The 27,943-nt window shown below is 38.2% G+C and overlaps 1 protein-coding gene across 1 annotated transcript; it reads right to left on the bottom strand.

Annotated features, from left to right (window-relative positions):
- Window positions 1-1,916: 1,916 nt before the first annotated feature.
- Window positions 1,917-26,074, bottom strand: LOC149708952 (ATP-binding cassette sub-family C member 1-like). Its single transcript, XM_089864403.1, has 20 exons — window positions 25,723-26,074; window positions 24,864-25,040; window positions 24,601-24,714; window positions 24,401-24,538; window positions 24,192-24,329; window positions 23,756-23,814; window positions 23,333-23,638; window positions 22,823-22,997; window positions 22,508-22,762; window positions 18,585-18,788; window positions 18,131-18,277; window positions 16,620-16,710; window positions 15,798-16,168; window positions 12,238-12,405; window positions 10,146-10,330; window positions 9,844-9,949; window positions 8,634-9,158; window positions 5,458-5,657; window positions 2,947-3,073; window positions 1,917-2,261 (listed from the first exon to the last, which is right to left on the bottom strand). Exons 1-20 carry the CDS (start codon window positions 25,765-25,767, stop codon window positions 2,049-2,051), a joined length of 3,744 nt encoding a protein of 1,247 aa, XP_089720529.1. The 5' UTR covers window positions 25,768-26,074; the 3' UTR covers window positions 1,917-2,048.
- Between the last annotated feature and the right edge of the window lie 1,869 nt (window positions 26,075-27,943).

Genomic DNA, 27,943 nt, shown 5'->3' with positions numbered 1-27,943 from the left:
AAAAAACGTCACAGTCACGTGAAAAATGACGTAATTTGGATAGAAACGAGCGCCACGGTGCGACTTAACGAGGCGAACTAAAATGTCACTTTTCGAGGTTTTGAAAAATTCTATACTCGGGCCTTTAGTAAAGGAGGCAGTGGTCCAATCGCAAACTAATTCGTTATAAAACTGAATGCTCGTATCTTTGAAAGAATCATTCTGACAAAATGCGATATTTAATTACAATTAAGTCAAAATAAATCTAGTGTTAATCAGATTAAAAGAAAAATAGTACTACCAAAACATTTATCTTAAGTTACGAGCTATTGGTTTAAAGATATAGTATTCTAGCACTTTGCAACGATATAATACTTAGTCACTGTGCAAAAAAGGAAAATCGATTAAAATAAAATTTTATGTAATTATTGTTGTCATTATTGAATTCCGTGTAAACGCCATAATTAAGTGTATAATTTTATCCGTGCCTTTTCAGTATTTTTTCTATGAATAAACGTTGTTTCAAAAATTGGGAAACTAATAATGACGAATATTTCTACGGAGCCTCCGAAATGATCTAGGCCCGTGCCTATCGCGAAGCGAGTATATTTTTTAACTAATTTAGTTCACCGCTTGGTGGCACTTTTAGTACCGAAAATAAAAATAAGTTCAGCCTCGTGACCCCGTCGGTTAGGGAAAGGCATAGACGTAAAGCGGTAAAGTCGAGGTCGCGGATAGTAAGAAAACCTTTTAGAAAATTTCGGAAGACCTTTATTTAACAATCATGCCAAAGAAGTAAAGGATAAAAATCTAAGGTTAAAAAAATGAAAGGTTATGAACGGGTAAAAAAATTCTCTCAAACTATTATAAAACTGTGATTTAGCAACGTCAAGAAGTTTTTTTTTACTAAAAGACAACAATGTTAAATTCTCATAATTAATTTTGTTGTCCACACAACCTAACCAAAAGATTCAACAAAAAAAAACGTTAATTTAAGGGTGAAACCTTTCTCTTTCATAAAATGTATATAACTGGCCCCTAAAATATGAACGAAAATTTATGGAAGACCCCTGTCACAACCGTAATAAAAGTGCCACCTAGTACACGTATAGGGTGAAAATATTTCCTCTATGAAACTGGATATGTCCCCACATAAAAACCGATACGCACGGGCCTACATCATTTCGAAGGCTCCGATTTATACTAAGTAAACAACACTAAGTGACATTGCCCTATTAGTAATATAATAAATGGTAAAGGTTGTTCGTTAGACTCTCAACGAACTGTACATAACATTAAACGCAAGGAAAAGCTCCTTAATTTAAAGGTGATCTAGATTATTTTGGCATCTTTAGCCAAATCGTAGAACATGGAATGTTCATTCTTCAAGAGGACATGTGGAGAGTCAAATTCCGTAATTCGGCCCTGATCGAGAACCATCACCCTATGAAGAGTTAAGAGATTTCAAATTACTCGATCATTTTAAGCCGATTTAATAGGTAGGTAAACTAACTTGTCGTAGTCCAAGATGGTGTTTATTCTGTGCGCGATTGTGATGATGGTAGAGTTGGCGAATTCCTTTCTAACGGTCTCTTGAATGAGATCGTCGGTGTCCATGTCAACCGAGGCCGTCGCTTCGTCCAAGATCAGGATCTTGGTGTTCCTCAACAAGGCACGAGCCAAACAGACCAACTGACGCTGACCAACGCTCAGGTTGTTACCTCCTTCGGCCACAGGATGATCCAGTCCCTGCTCGAGTGACGCCACGAAGGATTTCAGATGCGAGTGTTCTAGGGCTGCCCATAGTCGCTGGTCGTCATGTTGATCGAAGGGATCCAAGTTGAGTCTGAGCGTGCCTGAGAAGAGGACAGGCTCTTGGGGGATGATGGTCAGTCTCGAACGCAAATCGGACAAGCCCAGTCTCTCCACTTCCACTCCGTCTATGACGATCTGACCACGCACCCCCTCGATGAGACGGAAGAGTGCCAGCGTCAGCGATGACTTTCCCGCGCCTGTCCGCCCCACAACGCCCACCTTCTCTCCAGCTTCGATCCTGATTTCTATGTCCTTCAAGACCAAATCCAATCCTTCTCGGTATCTGGTGCTGTAGTCCTGGAATATGATTTGCCCACGTTGAGGCCAGTCAGTTGGGGGTTGACATTCACCTTCATCCCACTCGGCCTCCGACTCCAAACGACAGTATCGTCGACTCTTTCTATGGAGACGACATTTGATTCCAAACTCGTAGCACTAGCGACAAAGAGTTTCAGAAGTTGCAGGAGCTGTGATTTCAAAATATAAAATTTAAATAAGAATAAGAAAAAAGAAACATACATGAATGAGTAGGTCTAAAACTACGTCGTCACTTAACCCGATTACAGTGATATTTGCCTTCGTTTTCGCCCCTGCATACAATTCCATCTCTAGATATTCCATGTTAATTCAGTTACTATTTATTTCGTCTAGAGCTCGGCATTTTCGATCAATTATCCACTTTATTTTATCTTTATCCATACCCGAAAATTATCCGCGGAACTTACATGTTAAATCGTATTATAATCCACAAATTTGTTTATAAATAATCGGTTATCCACCAATTTGTGGATAATTGATCGAAAATGCCGAGCTCTAATTTCGCCCAATATAGCGACGTTTCAATATCACTCTAGTGTCAAGAGTGAAACGAAAACCAAGCAGGGATTTTAGCTTAAAGCAAAGCGCGGGTCCAGTGGATTCCCCACAAGGTGACTTTCCTCTTGAACTCCGGTTAACCTTGGCGAAGGCTAGTAGGCAGGATTTATAAGTGCACTTATAAATACCGCCTACAAATGCCTCCTGTCTTCGCCTAGCAAAAACTGGAGTTTTCTTCGCGAATTCAACTTGTAGGGGATCCACTGGACCCGCGATTTGCTTTAAGTGTGGGAAAGATTTTGGTTTATTAGCTTCGTTTCTATTGGTAGCGCTTACCCGATCGGCATTCGCCAAGATCAATCCTACAAAACTAGCTGACAGAGTCTCTTTGCTCAAAACTATGAAAATTGCGCTGCAAAACATCAAGCAACTGCCCAAGATATTGTAGCGAACTGTCAGCCATCTGGAAAGAAATTGCTTTTTATTGAATTGGAGAAACGAGTATCGACTTGGAATGCTCGATTAATCCAGAGAGCGGTTTCAATCCACAGGTAAAAATTAAGTGTAGAAAAGGCTGCACTGTAAAAAATGAGCGTGCTTTTGGCATTCAAAAATGGTAGCGACCGTTCAATTTTGAACAAGCCTCTATTGACGCATCCAGATTTAACCAGAGATAATCAATTTTGAACGAGGAGTGTTTTACGCGTTCAAAACTAACCATTAGCATTCGTTTTTGAACAAACTACCGTCATATTGATTAGAAATTAACTATAGCATTCATTTTTGAATAACTTATGTATTACCATTCAAAAATTAATCTTTATCCCATTCAATTTTGAATAACCACCTTGCGCTAATGAAGCGTTCAGTTATGGTAGTTATGGCGTTCTATAGGTTATATAAGTATTAAAAGAAGAGCGTTTTAGACGTTCAAATAACAAATTTTTGCGCATTCAGACGAGGATGTTTATGGCGTTCCAACGAGATTGTTTTTGACGCTCAAATGAGAGCGTTATGGGCGTTCAAACGAGTGTGATATAGGCGTTCAAACGAGAGCGTTATGGGCGTTCAAACGAGTGTGATATAGGCGTTCAAACGAGAGCGTTATGGGCGTTCAAACGAGTGTGATATAGGCGTTCAAACGAGAGCGTTATGGGCGTTCACACGAGAGTGTTTTTGGGGTTTAAACGAGTGTTTTTGGCTTGAAAACAACACTATAAGAAAAACAGCGTTCATTGGGTATTCAAAATTAGGATTGTTCACGAGCTCGAGCCAGCTCGGGCTCGTGACGAGCGAGCCGAGTTCGAGCCGAGCCGCCACTTTGGCGGCTCGTTTAATTAACGAGCGAGCTTTTTTATGGTCGAGCCGAGCCGAGCCGACAGGCATCGAGCCACTACGACTCGCGAGCCGGCTCGCGAGCTTAGTCACTGATATAGTGCTTTCCTTTTAGTCTTTATTCTCTCCACCAATAGCTTTCCGATGTATTTTTACACGAAATATAGCGTGGAAAAAATCTCTCGTCTCTAACCTCGAGCATATTTTAAAGAGCGGGTTTTACTGAACCTCTACATTCCTAAACATGAGATGGCATTTATAGTCGTTCTCAAGTTTGACGTTGGTAGTAGCAATTTTTTTAAAAATGTATATATTAATCGAGCCAGCTTGGCTCGGCTCGATCATTTTCGAGCCGAGCCGAGCTAGAGCCGAGCCAAGACCCAGCTCGACTCGAGTCGAGCCGAGCCGCCGGTTTTTTGACTCAAGCCGAGCCGAGCCGCCGGTTTTTTGACTCAAGCCGAGCCGAACTTTTAAAAAGCTTGCTCAGCTCGGCTCGTGAACAGTCCTATTCAAAAGTGAGCGCAGTTGTTCATTATTGAACAGTTTGGAATGTCAGGCGTTCAGTCAGGAAAAGTGTGCAGTATCATCCAAGATCTTGGGTATCAAAACAAAACTTTCAATAATAATCCAATAATATCTCAACAATTTACTGTGACTTGCTTATTTACCCTGAATTAAATATATATTTGTCTGTATAAACATCATTATATAATAATATCAAAGTAAAGGTTACGGATTATGGTGTATTTCACCAATCCCTTATATTTACATAGGCCTTCAAATCGGTTGATAACGTAAAACATACTCCTTTATAATTGAGGGGAACTTGATAATGGACACGTCCCTTAAAAGTGGAGTCTCTCTTCATAAAATTGAATTATTATTCAACACAACGATTAATGTATATGTGTTTCAAGTCCACCCGCCCTGAGAAGATGTACTAGGTTTAAACACATTAGATTTCTTCCTTATAAGTGCCTACATTTAATATAGTTTGGCCTACCACAAGGAATTCAATAATGAAATTTGAAATCGAACTTCTCTATTCAAAATTGAACGCTACAACTGTTAAGTTTCGATGCTTCATCAAACGCTTGTCCACCATGTATTGTTAAATGGTGAACTGCTCAATTTTGAACGTAAGCAATTGAATATGAATGCTCGATGAAACTCTCCGATGTTGCTCAATAATGATTGCAAAAACATACATTATTAAACGTTTAATTTTCAATTTAAATTTGAACGGTTTCGTGCTTAAATTTACACGATATACTAACCTTTTACGCACCGTTCAAATTTGAATGCGTGAGCGTTTAATTTTGAACAATAGTGATCTGTTCAAATTTGAACGCAAAGAAACTATTCAAATTTGAACGTTAAAGCGTACCACCACAGTGTTGGGGCTATGCACGTCTAAGCATTCAAAGATGAATCTCACTTTTTTACAGTGTGTGGCTCCAAAACAAAAATAGCCATTGAATACAGGCTTTAGTGACGCAATTACAAAATTACCTTTGAGCCATGTTCATTGTATAGTTAGCGGCAGTGCATTCGTCGATCAGTTTCAGGAAGTGTCCTTCGAAGTTGTGTCCGGCGTCACACGCCTTGATGACAGTGCTGCCTGCAACTGATCCTCCCACGTGCGAAAACAAGAACGAATTTCTCAAGCTAGCTATCCGCTTGAATTGACGATTGCTCGACATCAAGAATCGCTGCAAAAGATATGGAATAAATCGTCCTTTTTAGAAGCAAACCTCCCACGAGTGGGTGCGTACACGCTGAGGGTGTGACGCGCAAGCTGGTAGAATGTTTGTAATAAATTATACTCGTGCCAAAACACTTCAAGAGATTCAATATTTCAAAGGTTTGTAGTTCTTTTAATTTCGCGGGGAAAAGTTGTTGGTGAAGAAGTCCCAGTTAATACAGTCGTGGCGCCAGGGCCTCTTTCCCTTCGCTTTAAGGACTTTTAAACGCTTAATTTAACTTTAAAAAAATCTTTTAAAATTACTGTTATGTTTGGGAAATGTCGATAATAATATTGACTATGATAAATGTTTATTTGTATGTTTTCTATTTTTCTATATTCTCAATTGAAGTGCTCGAAGCTCTTACACTGTAAAAAAGTGAGATTCATCTTTGAATGCTTAGACGTGCATAGCCCCAACACTGTGGTGGTACGCTTTAACGTTCAAATTTGAATAGTTTCTTTGCGTTCAAATTTGAACAGATCACTATTGTTCAAAATTAAACGCTCACGCATTCAAATTTGAACGGTGCGTAAAAGGTTAGTATATCGTGTAAATTTAAGCACGAAACCGTTCAAATTTAAATTGAAAATTAAACGTTTAATAATGTATGTTTTTGCAATCATTATTGAGCAACATCGGAGAGTTTCATCGAGCATTCATATTCAATTGCTTACGTTCAAAATTGAGCAGTTCACCATTTAACAATACATGGTGGACAAGCGTTTGATGAAGCATCGAAACTTAACAGTTGTAGCGTTCAATTTTGAATAGAGAAGTTCGATTTCAAATTTCATTATTGAATTCCTTGTGGTAGGCCAAACTATATTAAATGTAGGCACTTATAAGGAAGAAATCTAATGTGTTTAAACCTAGTACATCTTCTCAGGGCGGGTGGACTTGAAACACATATACATTAATCGTTGTGTTGAATAATAATTCAATTTTATGAAGAGAGACTCCACTTTTAAGGGACGTGTCCATTATCAAGTTCCCCTCAATTATAAAGGAGTATGTTTTACGTTATCAACCGATTTGAAGGCCTATGTAAATATAAGGGATTGGTGAAATACACCATAATCCGTAACCTTTACTTTGATATTATTATATAATGATGTTTATACAGACAAATATATATTTAATTCAGGGTAAATAAGCAAGTCACAGTAAATTGTTGAGATATTATTGGATTATTATTGAAAGTTTTGTTTTGATACCCAAGATCTTGGATGATACTGCACACTTTTCCTGACTGAACGCCTGACATTCCAAACTGTTCAATAATGAACAACTGCGCTCACTTTTGAATAGGACTGTTCACGAGCCGAGCTGAGCAAGCTTTTTAAAAGTTCGGCTCGGCTTGAGTCAAAAAACCGGCGGCTCGGCTCGGCTTGAGTCAAAAAACCGGCGGCTCGGCTCGACTCGAGTCGAGCTGGGTCTTGGCTCGGCTCTAGCTCGGCTCGGCTCGAAAATGATCGAGCCGAGCCAAGCTGGCTCGATTAATATATACATTTTTAAAAAAATTGCTACTACCAACGTCAAACTTGAGAACGACTATAAATGCCATCTCATGTTTAGGAATGTAGAGGTTCAGTAAAACCCGCTCTTTAAAATATGCTCGAGGTTAGAGACGAGAGATTTTTTCCACGCTATATTTCGTGTAAAAATACATCGGAAAGCTATTGGTGGAGAGAATAAAGACTAAAAGGAAAGCACTATATCAGTGACTAAGCTCGCGAGCCGGCTCGCGAGTCGTAGTGGCTCGATGCCTGTCGGCTCGGCTCGGCTCGACCATAAAAAAGCTCGCTCGTTAATTAAACGAGCCGCCAAAGTGGCGGCTCGGCTCGAACTCGGCTCGCTCGTCACGAGCCCGAGCTGGCTCGAGCTCGTGAACAATCCTAATTTTGAATACCCAATGAACGCTGTTTTTCTTATAGTGTTGTTTTCAAGCCAAAAACACTCGTTTAAACCCCAAAAACACTCTCGTGTGAACGCCCATAACGCTCTCGTTTGAACGCCTATATCACACTCGTTTGAACGCCCATAACGCTCTCGTTTGAACGCCTATATCACACTCGTTTGAACGCCCATAACGCTCTCGTTTGAACGCCTATATCACACTCGTTTGAACGCCCATAACGCTCTCATTTGAGCGTCAAAAACAATCTCGTTGGAACGCCATAAACATCCTCGTCTGAATGCGCAAAAATTTGTTATTTGAACGTCTAAAACGCTCTTCTTTTAATACTTATATAACCTATAGAACGCCATAACTACCATAACTGAACGCTTCATTAGCGCAAGGTGGTTATTCAAAATTGAATGGGATAAAGATTAATTTTTGAATGGTAATACATAAGTTATTCAAAAATGAATGCTATAGTTAATTTCTAATCAATATGACGGTAGTTTGTTCAAAAACGAATGCTAATGGTTAGTTTTGAACGCGTAAAACACTCCTCGTTCAAAATTGATTATCTCTGGTTAAATCTGGATGCGTCAATAGAGGCTTGTTCAAAATTGAACGGTCGCTACCATTTTTGAATGCCAAAAGCACGCTCATTTTTTACAGTGTAAATGCAACCGACTCCAAGATTATTTACGATCTAAAGCGGCTTCCCTCCCTCAATGCTAATTCCTTGTTTAACCACGACATTTAAGAATTGAAAAGGAGACTGAATAATTACTTATGACAGGAGACTGAATAATTACTTATGACAGGAGACTGAATTATTACTTATGACAGGAGACTGAATAATTACTTATGACAGGAGACTGAATAATTACTTATGACAGGAGACTGAATAATTACTTATGACAGGAGACTGAATAATTACTTATGACAGGAGACTGAATAATTACTTATGACAGGAGACTGAATAATTACTTATGACAGGAGACTGAATAATTAATTATGACAGGAGACTGAAATCGAGTTCCTACCTGAAGTACAATGTATGCAACGACAACCACAATGCAAGGAATAATGAATAATGGTAAAAACGCAGCAATTCCTAACGGGAAAACCACTAAACATATCAATCCTCTAATGGTGAAATATAACACAGTAGGTAATTGCTGGTCGAGGGCGTCGATGTCTTGGGAGAAACGATTGAGTATCCTTCCAATGGGAGTCGTGTCGAAGAAGGACATGGGAGAGCGAGATACGCCGTGGAGCATTTTTCCATGTAGACAGTTTGCCGATCGTAGACAGCGAAAGACGTTGATGGTAACTTTTAGAAATATTAGAATACTTTGGCTTAGACCAAAAGCGAATAAGACCGCTATACGGGTTGCCTTCAAGACGGGGTTCGCCTGAAAATCTTCCTTGGAGTCCGCGCACCACAGAGACAGCCAGTACATCGACGCGAAAGTAATGACTACAAAACAGGTGGTCATCACTGTGACGATAGCACACCATATTATACCGTAGGCTTTAAAATATTGTTTGTATTGTGATACGGATATCTGCAAATGCGCAACAACATTAACACGAGGAAAAATGTGTGTAGGACTGTTCACGAGCCGAGCTGAGCGAGCTTTTTAAAAGCTCGGCTCGGCTCGAGTCAAAAAAACGGCGGCTCGGCTCGACTCGAGCCGAGCTGGGTCTTGGCTCGGCTCTAGCTCGGCTCGGCTCGAAAATGATCGAGCCGAGCCGAGCTGGCTCGATTAACATATACATGATTAAAAAAAATTGCTACTACTAACGTCAAACTTGAGAATGACTATAAATGCCATCCCATGTTTAGGAATGTAGTGGTTCAGTAAAACCCGCTCTTTAAAATATGCTCAAGGTTAGAGACGAGAGATTTTTCCCACGCTTTATTTCATGTAAAGATACAACGGAACGCTATTGGTGGAGAGAATAAAGACTAAAAGGAAAGCACTATATCAATGACTAAGCTCGCGAGCCGGCTCGCGAGTCGGCTCGGCTCGATGCCTATCGGCTCGGCTCGGCTCGACCATAAAAAAGCTCGCTCGTTAATTAATCGAGCCGCAAAAGTGGCGGCTCGGCTCGGCTCGAACTCGGCTCGCTCGTCACGAGCCCGAGCTGGCTCGAGCTCGTGAACAGTCCTAAATGTGTGTAGAGAGTTTTAGCTCTCAAGAAGCCAAATAGAATTCAAACTTCCCACTTATATTAGAGAACACATACGTTTCCTTCTTTTAGCGTCTCTTTAGTTATGATTTTTGCTTCACCGCCATCCGAGACTTTTCCTTCGCATGCAAGATGAGATCGCTCAACTTTGATATTTAACGTACTACAAAAATTGTGTTACCAAAATTCATAAATTATCAAACCTTTTAAAAGTTGATAGAATCATTTTAAAATAAGGGCAATCTCTACAAACAGCACATGCCACATGACGGTTGTCCACAAAGAAATTCACTCACAGTATTTTTGCTTTTCTACTTCACACTAGCCCCAGAAAGCATAGATATACAAATTTTACTCACGACGATTCTTCTTTATTTTCGTCGCTCATGACACTCGTGTGTTGTCTGAAATAATCTCTGGCCATCCCCTGACGACTCATGATTTCTTCATAGGTTCCCCTCTCGATGATTCGTCCGTTGTTCATGAAGAAGATCTCGTCGACTTCTCGGATGAAGCTTAAGTTGTGCGTCACCAAAACTCTCGTCTGTAAGAGATTGAATTGCTATTTCTCGAGCGAGCGATGAACTACCAAACAGAAGCAGTTTTCAAAAGCGAGCGACTGAAAAGGGTTTGTTTGCGATAGCTATAGTCCCTTACAGTGTCAATATATTTTCATGGCATTTAGAGCCGCTATTACTGAAGTTGCACGGATTTAAATCAAAATCTACGATACTTAATATGTCTACATGAGCTGCAGCTTTTTTCAATGTAAAGACACGAATTACTTTCCAAGCCGCCATATTCAACTACTATCTTTTAAAGTGTCACTAAATATTTTTGACTTGGTTAAAGAGAATACGAATTTAAAATTTCAAATCATATTTTAGCACAAAAGTGGTATTATGTTTTCAAGTCTCTACTTTCAAAATATCAAGTTTTTAATATAATTGAACTCAGTTTCGATATATCAATAATTTTGTCTTGTCGAGCTTGTTCGCCCGTTTGATGACATCACTATGACGTGAAGAAAAAAAGCACGGGATTCCTATACCACTCTCGAGCTCTTCGCCAGTCTGAGTGGCACCATCTCACGTGAAAAATATATCTGTGACGTCGGCCTACGGGAAACGTTTTAGCAGGAGTTCATAATAACCCCCCTTCGGGGGGGAAGTATGAAACTGGCCATAGAGCTAATGGTAAAAATCGCGAACAACAAGATTCTGTCGTTGCGCATAGAATGGATTAGCCTGTTTGTGGACATACAACCTTACAGTATATCGTAGTGGTATTTATGCTCCTTGGTTTTCGTTCCAAAACTTCCGTTGGGTGGGACCTCCGTCGAAAAGAAAAATGGCGATATGGTGGACGTAGAAACACGTTGCAATTCTTATGTTAAAGATACTGGGAATAAATTTGTCCAAACCGTTTTAATTTAACCACGGAATTCTCACTCACACATATCACAACGAAACATCATTGACGATCGTTTAAATGTTTTGTAGAAAACTAGAAACCCCGACTAAAAGCCAACTTCTTAGCCAAGGCTTAATTTACACCGTCCCGACATAAGCAGACGTGAACCATTTTCGCTCTCAAAATCACAAGATAAAAATAGTGCTAACCCGGAAGTGTGTAAGTTAATGCGCGCGGGCGCTAAAAATGGGGTAACTATTTCTTTGGGAGTTAAGCGGTGTATGAATCCGCTGAGCTTTACGGCGAAACTTAGTTGTTACGGGCTTTTTAACCAGTTTCGTACTTCGGGCTATTATGAACTCCTGGTTTTAGCCTTTCATAAAAAGTGGATTTCAAATGCATATTGCCAAATAACCAGAAATCGGAGAATTAAAATTTCACAGAAATTAATTCTATCTTTTGTTATATAAATCAGAGGTTTTTCAAACGAAGCTTCTCATTCCCTTTAACAAATTCCCTATAAAATGTTTTCCCTGAAGTGACATTTTTCAAGGAATTCGACGTCAGAAACAAGTATTTAAAATTTATTAAAAAATATAGCTGGCAAAGTTCAAATTCCTGTCTCTTGTATAACGTTTTAGCAGGGTCTACTCCCTGGTCTAGCTTAGGGTCTTATTAGTAGATTTCCTACAATTATCTTTCTGACAGTATTATAGTAATTACGAATTCCGCCGCTAAATTACTAATAAAATGACAAAGAAGTAGGAGTTTTCTCCTAGTGTTATTAGCGTTGACTTCAATCATGCACGTCTACCCATAAAAAACCATGTATTTAAGCAGCAAAATGTTGGGAACTTTTTATTTCGTTTTCTGTTCAGTATAATTAAATTACTGATGGTCAGAGTTTTATAATATTTAAAATACGCGTACTAGCTTTTCTCAAACAATCTGTTTACTAATGCTTTAATCTGCGAAACTTCATTTAGATTAATGGATGCTAAGCGCTTTCGTAGAAAATATAAGAGTAGTGACAATTACTTTCTTTCGAAGAAATCCTTTTGGTCCGATGACTTCGTTGAAGAGATGTTTGGCCACGTGCGAGTCAACCGCCCCCAACGGGTCATCAAAGAGATAAACATCGTCATTGCGATAAATTGCTCTGGCCACGTTGACCCTTTGCTTCTGACCACCACTCAAGTTGATGCCCTATCATGTAAAATTAGTAAATGAACGCGTTACTAACGAAAGCAGGCATCTATGGAACTATGATTGACACGTCGCTACGCCAGGTTTTTCGAGTACAGCGCATTATGTTTTTCAGTCCATTTCCCTTGCTTCCCGGGAAACAGACCTTACATAGAAGGCGTTCATTTGGCATGTTTTGGATAGCATTCACTGCCCTCTGTTAAGTGAGTGAGCGCAGGGTTGGCACGCTGGTATCACGGAGCTTCTATTACAGGGAGAGGAAACTCGGTCTCTTCCCCCTCGCTCTTAGCGTACCTCGGTTCTGCGCACCGTTTTCATTCCTCGCGTGCACCCGGAGCCGAAGTAAACAAAGTCTGACGTCATTTTCTTGTCGTAAGGAAGTTGGAGGAACGCGACGCCTGCTTGTAGACAAGGCTTACGCGACCGCCGTTGAAAGTTTGAAGACGTTGAACGTGGTCGTGTAGCTCCGTTGTGCTCTGAACAAATCCAGATTATATTAAGCTCCGTGATTATGTTGAAAATAAAGGTTTTGTGACTATACAAATGGAGACAAAAGCCTCTCTCCCTGCTAAGACTAAAAAGGTACGGACTATAAACTTTAATTCCTGGCCATAAAAGGACGATTTATATCGTGAATCGCTTCTACAGCTTCCGTAAACACATTTCTTCCTCTTCCCCTTTTTACAAACTAACTGATTGTAATCGCAATCCATTTTAATTTTTAAAATTGTACCAATTATTATAGCAATTAAACATTAAAAAGTCCGAGGATTATGTCTTTCGACGAACGAGTGAAGGCGGCCATCTTTGTTGTTTACATAGGCTCCAATTTTTTACCAGTGAAAACCGAGGGGGGGATTAAAAATGTGCCCCTTTTTATGGACAAATAGTGTCTACGTTTCCTACGGGCCTTTACAGTACTTGAGGGGAAGGAAGTTTCCTCTCCCTGTTAATAGAAGCTCCGTGCTGGTATCCAGTCCGGTTTTATCCACCTGGACAGGGGCGGACTGGCGGCGTTTTCATGAGGTGGGCATTGAAGGGTCGCGGCCCCTAAAATTTCCCAAAAGGACCAAAACCGTTCTAAAGCCACGTTTTACTTTTACATTATGAGGTGAATTAACCATAAAATCCTGTAAAACGGCTAAACATTTGTGACTAATTAACAATTTAAATGTGACTAATTATCAATTTAAATGTGACTAAATAACAATTTAAATGTGACTAATTATCAATATAAATGTGACTAAATAACATTTAAATGTGACTAAATAACATTTAAATGTGACTAATTAGCAATTTAAATTGACAGTAATTAACAATTTAAATTGACAGTAATTTACAATTTAAATTGACAGTAATTTACAATTTAAATTGACAGTAATTAACAATTTAAATTGACAGTAATTAACAATTTAAATTGACAGTAGTTTACATTTTAAATTGACAGTAATTAACCATTTAAATTGACAGTAATTAACAATTTAAATTGACAGTAATTAACAATTTAAATTGACAGTAATTAACAATTTAAATTGACAGTAATTAACAATTTAAATTGACAGTAATTAACAATTTAAATTGACAGTAATTAACAATTTAAATTGACAGTAATTAACAATTTAAATTGACAGTAATTAACAATTTAAATTGACAGTAATTAACAATTTAAATTGACAGTAATTAACAATTTAAATTGACAGTAATTAACAATTTAAATTGACAGTAATTAACAATTTAAATTGACAGTAATTAACAATTTAAATTGACAGTAATTAACAATTTAAATTGACAGTAATTAACAATTTAAATTGACAGTAATTAACAATTTAAATTGACAGTAATTAACAATTTAAATTGACAGTAATTAACAATTTAAATTGACAGTAATTAACAATTTAAATTGACAGTAATTAACAATTTAAATTGACAGTAATTAACAATTTAAATTGACAGTAACTAACAATTTAAATTGACAGTAACTAACAATTTAAATTGACAGTAATTAACAATTTAAATTGACAGTAATTAACAATTTAAATTGACAGTAATTAACAATTTAATTTAAATTGACAATTTAATTTTAATTGACTGACCGGCCCCAAACCCTTATTTTGCCTCCGGCCCCGTGGGATATTGCCCACCAGCCCCCGTGGCCAGTCCGCCCCTGCACCTGGATTAAACCGGTTTAAACCGCGATGAAAAATCCAGTGGATTTTTCAAAAAATATAATAATAGAGTACAGCGCAAGCACCATAAAGTGAGATGGAAGGAAACGTTTGACCCACATGTCTTTACCTCTTTATTTCATCGAAATGGTCGATTCTCATACATTGTGGGTTAGTTTGACGCGCCCTCCTCCCACTGCCCCACCCGAAACTCGTGAGACTGAGTTGAATTTTTCGCAACGCTAAATTGTTGGGTCGGACCGCGCGTTTAGAAAAATCTTTATCAGACCCTGCCCTATTGAAGATCACAAAAAAGCCTACCCGGGCCCGACCCTGCCCTATTGAAGATCACAAAAAAGCCTACCCGGGCCCGACCCTGCCCTATTGAAGATCACAAAAAAGCCTACCCGGGCCCGACCCTGCCCTATTGAAGATCACAAAAAAGCCTACCAGGGCCCGACCCTGCCCTATTGAAGATCACAAAAAAGCCTACCCGGGCCCAAATCTGCCCTATTGAAGATAATAAAAATGTCTACCCGGGTAGACTGTATGATAACCCTACCCGACCCGACCAGCAAAAAATTTTAAGTAATTTTCTCACCCAACCCGACCTAGGATTTTCCGACCCGATATGGGTCGGGTTGGACTGAAAAATCCCGATTAAATCAAGGTCCCTATTCATCTCTAAGGGAAATTTCTATAGTTTTATCAACTTTTATGTACAATATAAATGATTCGGCCTAGCAGAAGACATCTAGCGCACTAAATGTAAAAAAGAAGTGCTAAAATTAAGCACTAGAGAGTAGTTTAAAAAAAGCCAGATAAATCCAATAAAATCCGGTTTAAACCAGCAAAAAACCATACCAGTGGCTTTTTCAAGAAAAATCCGGATTTTTGCCAACCCTGAGTGAGCGTGAACTTGACACTTCTCGTTAAAACAACAGTAGCGTAAGGGGTGGCAATGTACCGCACGAGACGAGGCATGTAAAAAGCACACGTTTGAGAGAGCGGGAGGAAAAAAGAGTGACCCTAAACTAAAAATTCCACCCATGAGAGTCAGGCCACTCTCACATACGCTGTTCGTGGCTTGGCAGTGCCATTTGGGAAATAAAAATCTCTCTTTTATTTTTGGTGACCGATTTCACTTTGGCACAAACGTAAAGGTAAGGGTCTGGAGAGGTTCCATCAAAGCCCTAATGATGGACGCTTAAAGAAGATTATACATACTCTTTCTCCGATCTCCGTTTCGTCGTCAGCAGGAAGCTGGTCGAGGTCTGGTTGTAGGGCGCATGCGCGTATGACGTTGTTGTATCTTTCCCGGTCCATGTCGTCAACGAAGAGTATATTCTGTCGGAGTGAGGCGTTCTGGATCCAAGGTTGTTGAGTGACGTATCCCACTCTTCCGGCCACTTTCACCTGCCCCTCGACCTTCTGTATCTCGGAAACAAGAGTGGACAAGAGGGAAGACTTGCCGCAACCCACCGGACCCACCACGGCTACCAAAGAGCCGCGGGTCACTTTCAAATTGATGTCCCGAAGAGACGCCGCTGCTTCGTCTTCCAGGTTCCAATGAAAGGTTCCGTTCTCAATCTCAATAGCTGAAATTTTCATAGAAATAAATTATTGTTAACATTGGTCAAAATTGAACAATTGTGAGTTGAAAAATAACTGTGAACAATCTAATAGGTCTCTAAATCGTCTTTGACAACGACATGTTGATTGACTTATTTTAGAGGAGAGAGTTGAGTAATTACGCGGTTCCTTCTAAAATTGATTATCGTGCATTATTATTCATTTTTACCCGTGGGTTAAGGTTACTATGGGAATAAATCTGATTATTATAGGAGGACATTTCCTGTTTATACCAATGGCCCGGATTGGTGCATTAAGTTCTGAAGAAGTTCCCTCAATTGTCTCTTTCACCGCGCTAAAATTCTGGCTTCTACATGTTTATGGTACTTAATTTAGAGTTTAAATTCATCTGCGTGTGTACCGGAAATAAGAAGCGACTCATCTCCTGTTTTTCAAGTCCCTGTTTAACTGACATACCATATTTTTCGTCGCAAGACATCTGCTCCACGTACCGCTCGGTTTCCCCACGACTCAAGAAGTTTGCAATTCTTCTTACCGAGACGTGTGTCTGTAAAGAATTACTTGCATTTGAGTCATTTTGAGGTGTTTTAACAAAAGGGAAGGCCAACGTGACAATTCTCTACTATTCTTTTTCTAAAAATAATACTTCTCCCATATAGGCATACTATACCTGCGATTTCTTGTATTTAGGGCAAATAGCCAGTGAAAAAAAAACCAGTCTAATAAGTAATTACATTGGCATTTTCAGTGGAGAATGCATTTTCGATTGAGAACGAAATTCCATTTAAAATTGCATTAAATGTATCTATGTCTAATTTAATATTGTTTCATGATGGCAGATAGCTAGCAGCCTATGGAAAACGACATAAGATGTTTTAAATCTAATAATCACTTCTTTAAATATTTTAGTTGGTTTTTAAAGGGTATGGGAATTTACAATTTCGTTTCGAAAGTGGTATTATATTACACTTTCAAGTCTCTACTTTTAAAATATAAAGTTTTTAATATAATTGAACCAAAGTTTCTATTTATAAAATCCATTGGAAAATCACGAAAACTCAGTTTCGATATATAAATCTTTTGTCTTGTCAGCTTGTTCGGTTGGTTTATGACATCACTATGACGTTGAGGAAAAAAGCGCGGGAAACCTACTATACGCGTCTCGAGCTCTGTCCATCCATCCATGCTTTGAGAGTGGCACCATCTCGCGAGTGTGACGTCAAAAACAAGAAAACGTTGTAGCCTTTCTTAAAAACTTTAAAAAGTGGATTTTAAATAATTTCATATGAAGCATTTTCAAATGCATATTGCCAAATAACTAGAAATCGGAGAATTAAAAGCTTGATATTTTTGAATTCACAGTAATTAATTCTATCTTTTGCTTTATAAATCAGAGGTTTTTCAAACGAAGCTTCTCATACCCTTTAAATAGAAGTTATTGTTTACACAATAGTTACGGCGGACTGTTTAATTTCTTTTTTTTTTTTGAAAAAGTCACCCCCCCCCCCAATTGACGCCATCAATTTATGTAAAACGCGTCAAAGTGGAATTATTTCGTGGTTGTAAAGTGATTCCACACATCCGGTTAATCTCTCTTGTGATTGGTTGTGACCCGCTTCGCTCCAGCGTTTCTCCAGTTCCCATTCACTAACGTGAGTCGGAAACTACCGCTGCATTTGTATCACCTGCTGGATAAGGCTGAATAACACAATAATACGAAACTGTTTCCACATTATTTTCCCAGGAAGGAAGGACTATCGTTTTGCTTACCCCCGGGGGGGGGGGGTGACGACAATAACGACTTTTTCAAAAAAAATCCAACGGTCCACCGACTTCATTACAGACTATTTATGTTTTAAAAAATTCAGAAAACGTCAAATCTTTGATTATCGGAAAACAGTGAATATATTTAGTATAAGAAGCATATTCTAGATTTATCTTTTGAAACTCCCTGACCCCATTCTTACCAAAACGAGGGTATTTATTAAATCCGGTAACGCAAACACTGACGTCGTTAATAATCGCACCAACTGAAAGGAGACGAAGGCTTTCCTCGAGGTGAGAACGTTATCGTCGTCAATTAATACGTACATGGCGAAACATGGGTAAGTAATCTGAAAATTTGGAAACAATATCTGTAGGAACTTCAAATCAATATGGAGGCGGAAGAGAAAGTAAAGTAAATTAATTAATAGATGAAAACAACAGTAAACCAACTTCAACCAAGGTTATTATTTCACCGCTGAAATGTGGCCTTCTTGGGCCTGGTGAAAGCATAGAGATTTCAGTTCCATCTGCCTTTTTCGTCGAGTGAGAACGCTTGGCGAACAAACTAATACGGAGCTGAAATCTCTACATCTCTACGTTTCCCCTCTTTATCATAATAATATTCCACTTCATGTAATTTTTTTACGTTCGTACCAAAACCGGTATGAGATTACTTATAAGTAAGTTTATTGCTTGGAAGAGGCCTTGTCTCTTCATGAGTGCAATTTCTTTCTTCCTGATTTCAAGCACGATTCTGTGGAATGATCTCTCCCAGGCGTACAACTTCAAGACGCGGATTCCGTTCAATATTTCGCTCATCATTTTTATTCTCTTGTCCTTCAGCTTCATCAGCTCAATCTAGTAGAAGAGATAATTAAACAAACCAATTACAGAAACACCGCCTCTGGTGTTATTGTAGTTAAGTTAATTTGAGCTAAATTACGCGAGTTCGAAGAACCTAAGTAATTACAAGAAACCTTGCTGCGTACTATCTGCTCTTTGTAATTATAGATACTAGCATGAAAGCGCGCTAACGCTCCCGGTCCAGGAAAAGGAGAGGAAAAGTTCGCTCTTATTAATTTTATTAGACTGACAGGAGAGAAGGTAGTTTTGTAAAACTTGGTAATAGCTTATCACGTGGCAAGCGGCATTAGATCTTATGTACTGAACAAGATGGCTCCGGCCATATACTTTTTGTGCGACGTCTATTGACAAGAATTAGTATAGAGTAATGTCAGTTCTACGTATGCAAACGTCATACCCTTCTATCTCTAAGATCATTGTCATCCCCTACCTGGCGCGTACAGTATCCCCTCTTACAAAAGCGCGCCTAGAGGGAGGGATACACCGTCTACTCCCCTCTCTACCGATACAACTCTATTACTATATTCATTATAAGATGACCCCAGCTAATTTAGAATTTCGGGTTTTTTTTTATTGTTTATAAAATAGCATTCCTATTATGAATAAAATAAATCTAGTAATAAACTACAGTAACTTACTCATTAGGTTCATTTTAAACTTAACCTACAGAACTTTATCTTAATTAAATTACAGAATAATATTTATTAAACTAGGGTTGGTACGGTAAATGTGAACGATTCTATTTTTTCTTTAAAATTTTGCAGCTAATTTTTGGGCGGCTTAAATTCCTTTTAAAAGGGCTCTACTTGTAGATTGAATATCGAGAATTACGATAAAAATGGTCCAAATATTGTAGGAATTCGTGGATGAAAGATACGAACCTATATACACACCAACTCGGACCTAGGAGGATATAGGGGTGAAGGAGTCTTTGACTGCCCGTTCTTAGAGCTCAGGTTTCGGCCTCTCCCATGGGAGATACGTTCACGCGCACCTAGTGATCTTGGTTACGCGCATCACGTGACCACGCAAATCCCAATTCAAAAAAGAGCGGGTTTTTCATGCTAGCTTGGGCCTTAGAAGCAACAACGCCTATATGTAGGCGGCGTTGTAAAAAGTAAGAGATTTGGGGAAAGAATGATATTTTTTAATGTTATCGGGTGTTAACTCTACTCTCCCACAGGCTTTAATCCATCTTAAACACATTTTTACTTAAGTTTTTGGTTTAGGGATAGAGTAAAAAAGCCTACCCTCTACAACAGTTTTTTCAAAGAACAAATAATTTACAATTATTAAAAAATGAAATAATGATAAATGTTCCGTTAAAGCACTAAAAAATGCAGCCTTTACCAAAAATGAAATCAAAAGAAAAGACGACGCCCGATGACGATGTGCGCGGAACTAGTTGCGCGGCTATGAATCTCCCAGAACGAGAGAGAACGGGGGGGAAACCACGGCCGATAATCTGTAAGCGCGTTTCAATGGGAAATCGGGCAGTCAAAGACTCCTTCACCCCTATATCCTCCTAGCTCGGACTAATCAACTTAAGTTGATGCCAATTTTAGGTGTTGCTTAATACAATACCATCGGGGAATAAGCTTTAGCAAGAGTTACAATAATCCCACGATAACAAACCTTTAATCGTTAGATAGATCACGTTTTTCGCTAGAAAATTGATATTAATATCTGTGGTTTCGATTCGGAATTCGATTTTATAAATAGAGTTGGAAAAAACCAAGTAAAAATTGCAAATGTTTCAAGGTTAATTAGAATCCTTTTTAAGCTATTTTACTATAAAATAAAAAGTAAAAGTGGTGTAAGGAATCTACGTTCGGATAATATTAACTTTAAAATACATCATTGACCCAAAAAAGACTCAAATTTCGCGCCATTAGTAAATTTATCAATTTAGCGGTAAGAGGGCGGTAGCTACCACTACTTATTGGGCGGGAAAGCGAGAAAACGAGACAGCTGTTATGCGAGGTATCGAAATAAATAGGACTTCTCAACAAATTATTGAATATTTTGACTCGGGTATTGTTTTAACTATATTATCCTATTATCACTTCTCACATCTGCGTAAACTTTAATCTAGGTGCATGAATTTAGGCCCTACGTAATGGTAGCTCCTTCAGGGTTGCCACGGAATTTTCAGAACCAAATTCCCTGACTTTTCCAGGTTTTCCCTGGCCTTTTAGGCCGAAAGTGTGAATGTTTACAGCACGTTTTAAGTGCTTATAATTAAAAAACTCTCTACATTAAGTTTTCCCGTGTATTTGTTGCAACAAAACAAATAAGAAACATTTCAACTATAAATAACAGTCTAAGAGAGCATTTACTTTACAAAAACAATTCTAGACATTTTTAAGGATTAATCTAGAGTTTTCTGTGTTGAGAGAGCATGAGGAGAAACTTTCATTACTCTTTCAATAAAGACTTATTCCGATGACGCCATGTTTCGAATTATTATTGCCGTGTTGGCAAGCCAGTAGTGCTGGCATGGCGCTGGGAGTTCAAGGCTAATTTTACCAATGGAGCATGCACAGCGTCTCATCACTACTGAGCTTAAACCATTGGAATACGCAAAGGTTTTTCGAGCGCCTCCGGCAGTAAAAAATCTGCCCAAAGGAAAACGCCATAAGCTTTGAGGCCGACTTAACGTCATATTAACGTGGTAGTGGGCGATTATTTATTTTCTCTCACTTAGCGCGAAACGCGCCTAGACTCGCGATGGATTAGTCTATCCCAGCTTTTATCTTATGAAAGCAATGGGCTATACAAGTATTCGGTGGCGCAGACCTAGCGTGCCGGGTTTCCGAACCGTAGCGTTAACGTTGGTACGTTCGAGTCCCATCGGGGACTTGGAAATTTTCGAAATAAAATCATATAAAGTTTAGCTACCCTAGGTCCATCTGTTCGCGTTTTAGAGCATTATATGAATAAATTTAAATAAATTAACGCGAAAATGGGCGGGGATTGCACGCGAAAATGGGCGGGGATAGGGCAGGGTTAAGGCTATAATGGGGGGAAAAAGGGGGTAATATAGGGGGGAAAGGCACTAAAAAAGGGGTAAAAGTGGGGGGTAGTAAATCTTCGGTATAAATGCATAACTTTTTGTCTCCAGATGGCGCACAAAAAGTAAAAAACAGTCCGTTGGCTTTAGTTGCGCACTCAGGAAAAGATTTATTTTGAAATTAGCACATTTTGTGTTGGAGAAAGAGTGCAAAGTAGTAACCAAAATATTGTAGTAGTAAGCCACGTGACATGAAGGAACCAAATTAACCTCCCGCCAACCCCATTTCTCCCAGTTTATGCTTGCGGTGTAGCATGCAAGTTCAACCCACAATACGACTCCTTTTCTATTCCTCGCTGGCACTACTAACATAGTTTTCTTTCACTAAACTGTAGGTAATATGAGAACCATCTGGAACAGACAATGTTTTTCGAGTACTCGTATCACAAATATCTTGAAGAATCTTCGTGATTTTCTAGCTCTGAATATAATAGGCGATTTTATTAATTACTTCCACTAGAGAAACGTGCGCAGATACGAGGGGGAAGAATGCCTTCCATCTTTGCTACCCCCCGGGGCAACATATTTCCTGGAATTCTATTTTTTTGAAAAGGCTTATACAACAGATTGATGTAATTTATGCGTGTGTTTCCGAACTTCCGATTACGGTCCAGTGATGTTTCAGTTGAATAACATTTACCTGCAATGTTTTGCTTCTCTTGGTGCTGAGATAGTTCAGTGGAAGAAGAAAGACAATAGGTACGATGCCAGCAAAGGCTGAATAGCCCAGTTCCTGATACATGAATGCGAAGCACAGGGCTAATTGTACTGGAATCGACCACATGAGGCCCAGTTGTGGCGACAGAATTTGGAATCTGTTCGTGTCCACGTACATCGTGTTTAGTATTTCCCCCATTGTCAGGTCACGGCGATCGCAGCTCGTCAAGCGAAATGTCTGCTTCGACGAATCTCAATAATGAACTAGTGTCCCACTATCAAGATTAGCCTAACATACTTTTTTGTACAGAACGTGCATGGTGGCGGATCTGAGCCTCAGTCCTAGTTTGGTGTGAAAAACAGCGCTGCCTTCTTGCAACAAAGATTGCGCGAGACAGGCCAAACCGTAAAGGCAAGAGTAGAAAATCCCCTTCCAAAAAGGATCTTCACTCGTCGAGTAGTCAATAATGGAACTGAAAACGTAAGTGAATAAACTGGTTAACTCGGTTCCAAACTTTACTAAATTGGTTGCATCGTTTCAACCTCTTTAGAACTTGTCTTAAAGAATATTCAGAGGAATGAAAACATTGAGACAGCTGACTCACAGAAAGAAATGTTATTGCTAATGTGATTGAACCTTTCTCTACGCTTCAGTATGAACAAATAACCAACTCACATTAACAAAGGACCTAATTTCACGGTCCCGTTCCTTTTGTTTCAATTTAATCTCATATTCCTGATTACCCATAATTAATCACTTATGGTGCTATGACGTTTCTTATGTGGCTGAAAAAGTGAAACTGTTTACCCTGTCAAAAGGGCTGGACCGATAGACACTACGTCGCACAGAACTTGTAGCACCATTCCAGCAATCAGGCAAGATCCGATTGTCCTCAACAAGGGCCAAGTGATTGACTCTCTTTGATATTTGGTTTTCTTTCTTTCTTTCGAAAATCTTTTCATTTCCATTTCATCAAATTTATCATTTCTGGTCTCATCTTGGGATATCCAGTATTTTTCGAAAAGGCGCGAGACAGTCAACGCTCGCTCCGCGTCATTCAAGTCGTACACATCTGATGGCTCCAGGCTTTTCTTCCAACCTTTCCACAGGACGCTACAAAACGTTAAAACATTAAAAGAAAACTTGGAAGCTAGAATTAAAATACTATTACTTCTTCAATTAAGGGGAAATGGGTAATATGTAAGAATTCAAGAACAAGAAAAATTTTACCAGGTAAGCCATGAATGAACCATGCGTGAACAAAACGATGAATCATCTTCCGTTGATTTCTTAATGTTTGAAAATAATTAGCTTTTTGTTAAGGATTTTTAATAGAGAAAAAAATAAGTTTATATGTGGCATAAGTATGAAACTAAAACCTTATGCACTAAATCCAGAACTACTAGTGAAAAGGCTAGAGCTTCTAGTAACCAGTGCGAACATAAGAAAATAATATATTCTTATGGTGCGAACTTATAATTCGAGCTCGGCATTATCTATCCATTATCCACGTTATTTCATAATCCATACTCGAAAATTATCCACAGAACTTACAAGTTAAATCGTAATCATAATCCACAACATTGTTTATAAATAATCGGTTATCCACCAAATTGTGGATAATGGATAGATAATGCCGAGCTCAACAAAATGAATGAATTGTTACCATTTTGACTTCGATTGCGCAAGTATGTTTTTCGTAGTGTGGAGAGGTGTCACTCAGTGTGTGTAATACGAGGGTAATTACAACTAAAGGGTAAATTACCGATTCAATTACCAGCCCGAAATAGTCATCTTTGTCGTTCTGAAAAATTACACGTTTTAATTTTGCTGTAGGTAATATAATTTTAAAATGTAAAAGAAACCTGGGCTTACTTGTAAATAGTATTTCATGATGGTGGATCTCAGCGTGATGGTTTGCGCTAATGTTAAAAGGAACCAAAATATTGTCAGGATTCCGGACAACACCGTGCCACCCCTTCTGCCGTAAATTATGAGGAATAACGCCAAAATCTGAAACACACGAGTTCAAATTATTTCATCAAAATGTTATGGTCTTACTTAAATTGTCTTACGTAAGTTCCAAATTGAAGGACGACCGCCAAATTGTCAACGACTTGAAAATCGCCGGAGTTTATTTGTTTGACAAATTTCAAGACGCTAATTGCGGCCAGTAACAAAACAGAGAGCTGAAAACACAAAGCAAAACTAGTGTTTAAGTTATAGGGACTTTTTGGACATTTGGTTTTAAAATAATTTCCTAAGATGAGGAATGATCAGTGTCGAAAAGCGGATTTTCCTGTCGTACAAAGATGATCACCTCTCAATAAGGACTTACACTTTTCGTAACGGAAAGATGAGAACAACGGACACCTCGCCACTCCGACTTCGCAATCAGCCTTATTTCTAAAGGGAGGAAGAACCAGAGTATCGCGCATGGCACCCAGACCAGAATGGTCTTTTGAAAACAAGGAGTGAAGTCTGGATCATCCGTGTACCATGTTAAATTTAGGTCCTATTAATAATAATAACATAATAAATAATAAAATACTTCATAAGAAAACGCAAACGCTATCATTTAATATAATTATTGCCTTGGTAAAGTAATACAACTAATAAGAATTATAGAGATAAGAACTGATTATATCATTAGGCCTAAGTATTTGTGACTTCTGTCATGATAGCAGTAGGTAACATTAGTGACACATTTAACTTAACATGTTTTAAGTGGCTTTCGATACTATTTTGATATATCATAAGTTTATAAGATATGTTCCATAAGTATGTCACTACCCATACTTCGTAATGTTAGAGGCTTAATGAGAGCTAGTTCAAGAACGACGTGAGAATTGACTACACTCGGTTTTGCAGTCCATCCTCCCCTTTAGTCTGTACTAAGCCTTTGACAGGGCCTCATTAGGCGTCGCTTTACGAGAATCTATGACGCTTCACCTACGTCACTTCATGACAAGCTCTCAGTAACGAGTGACACACTTATGGAACATATCTTATAAACTTATGATATATTTATTATAAATGTATTCCTCTGGGCTCAAAATCATTGATATAGTCGAGAGTGCTATACCACTGTATTATTATTATTAGTACAACCATACTAGAAGCTGCGCTTAGTTCGGTAGGCCTGAAGCTTAGCGATTTATTGTAACTGTTGACAAAAAATAAAAATAAAAACATACCCAAAGTGGAGATTCACAAAAATCATCCAAAACGAAGGAACCCATTTTAATTTGGTAAACACCAAAATCTTTACAAAAAATAAACTAATTTGAGCAATTTATTTAACAGCCAGTCGCTGTGATGTTATAGAGCGACAAACTAATTCTTCCAACGTTTTCCGATAAACTGTTATGGTGAAGTTTTGAATCAGTACATTAAAAGACCTTGATCGAGTCTCACTAGTATAACACAAGTGGATTTCAGATCAAATTCGTCTACATTGAAGCTAAATAACAAAATAACAGACTTCAGGCGATAAATCGTTCTTTTATGAACTGTACATTATGTCCTTATTTTTGGAAAGATTATATGATAATCTTCGGATCGCGGATTATAGACTATATATTTGCTGAACTTGAGGAGTATACTTTATTTTAAAAATTTATCCTTGTAAAGATAGTCAAAGCCCTAAATGAATAGAAGAATTCATTTCAATTTGACGAAAAATACGATAAAACTAAATATCAATTTACAACGATGAAAACCATGTTAAAGCTGTGAAGAATATATAGATCATCGAATATGGTTTATTTCAAAGAGATTAATTAATTTCAGAAGTAAGTTTTTATAATTCTCCGTTTTCGAAGCATTTTAGTTGATGATGTTTTCAACCTTTTGGAATAAACGGTGAATGTGCGTAGAGGTAGAAAGTACAATCCTCTGTACTGCAGACCTTGGTAAACGCGAGTATTCCGCATCAAAAATAAAATTCCGGGCTTCTCGCTTTCGACGCTTTTCAACAACATTTTTGCAAGACATTTAAGATGAATTATGTGGTTAAGTTTATCATTAAATGATGTTATATAAATACAAGTTGGGAAAACCAAAATATTACCTCTCCGTGTCGAGATGATTATATAAACTTAAGTATCCAATGAAAACGTCGACCTTTTTGCCCTCATCCTTTCCCGCGCTTTGCGCTTCCGCATTTCATCCTTACTCTCAACATTATCTTCCTCCATTTTACATACAAAAATGAAATACTCACAAAAAGAAGTGGCAAAAACGTGCTGGCTCTTTACAACCACTTAATTTGACTTAATATCCAATTTCCAACAACAATAATATACCGGTAGTTTAATTGACAACCTACTAGCATCGAAATTCTCATTAAGAATACTCCCGCGGATAAAAAAGGCCAATTTTCAACTAGGTGGGCGTTATCTCATTAGATTTGAAAAATATCATTTGTCTTTTTTACCAATGCCTAACCGTTTGGATTTTTTTAAAGCAATCTTAGCATCAAAAAATAAATTTTTTATATTCTTATTAAGAATAAAACAAGAGGATAAAAAAGGTCTGTCCTCTCGTATTTTTTAAGCTTTTATCATGATTACTCTATACAACAGTAACAAGGAGTATAAACCCATTAGTGGAAGCAGTATTTTTTTTCGAAACAATTTCGCTTATGTTTATCCTCTCTAGACTTCGCTAAAAACGTATTACTCCTACGTAAAATATTAATAGACAGGCAAGGATTCATACCGTTAAAGAAGGAGAGCAATATTATCCATATTTTCATTTCATATACAGAGAAAAGAAATTATTATGTTTCTGAGAGGAGCTTCCCATTTTTGTTGTTGTTTTGAAAAATATATCGCAATGCACGGGCCTTGATAGATAAAGGAGGCAATGAATGAAATATATCACAATGCACGGGCCTTGATAGATATAGGAGGCAATGAATGAAATATATCACAATGCACGGGCCTTGAAAGATATAGGAGGCAATGAAGGAAATATATCGCATGCACGGGCCTTGGTAGATATAGGAGGCAATGATAATCTCTCTCTTTGCACGAGAGGTTTATCTTTAATAATTAAATAAATATAATTATTTTTAATTATTTTAATCTTCAATAATTAACGTTAATAATAGTTAAATCGTTTAAAATAAAGTTATACCTATTATCATCTCAAACTTTGCTAATATTGACGTTTAAAGGGAAGGGTACCCCTCTTGCCCGCTTTCTTCAGATTTTGGGGTATATATACGATTCGTTTCCATTATAATAGTAAGGAAAAAGCGCAATTGCGAAAACCTTTGGTGGCGATCCCACCTTAGGGAGGCTAGACGTTTCTCGTAACCCTAGCTGATCGCCGCGTATATCCTAAAACCAAACGATGATAATGGAGTAGAAGCCAATGATACAGATTGGTGTCTATGTGGAATAGACGGAA

This window comes from Phalangium opilio, unplaced genomic scaffold (genome assembly GCF_054372755.1).
Source record: "Phalangium opilio isolate 3A_F unplaced genomic scaffold, DU_Popi_V2 ptg000013l_1, whole genome shotgun sequence".
Lineage (NCBI taxonomy): Eukaryota > Metazoa > Arthropoda > Arachnida > Opiliones > Phalangiidae > Phalangium > Phalangium opilio.
Note: the sequence above shows the minus strand (reverse complement) of the source record. Positions and strands in the feature narration are given on the sequence as shown.

Excerpts from the sequence above, each read along its gene's own strand:
- LOC149708952 (XM_089864403.1), bottom strand. The coding sequence starts at position 25,767 with ATGGGTTCCTTCGTTTTGGATGATTTTTGTGAATCTCCACTTTGG. Across the intron at positions 24,539-24,600 it reads TCCTTCAATTTGGAACTTAC|ATTTTGGCGTTATTCCTCAT; the intron begins GTAAGACAATTT and ends CGTGTGTTTCAG. Across the intron at positions 9,950-10,145 it reads GAAAATAAAGAAGAATCGTC|TACGTTAAATATCAAAGTTG; the intron begins GTGAGTAAAATT and ends CAATTTTTGTAG.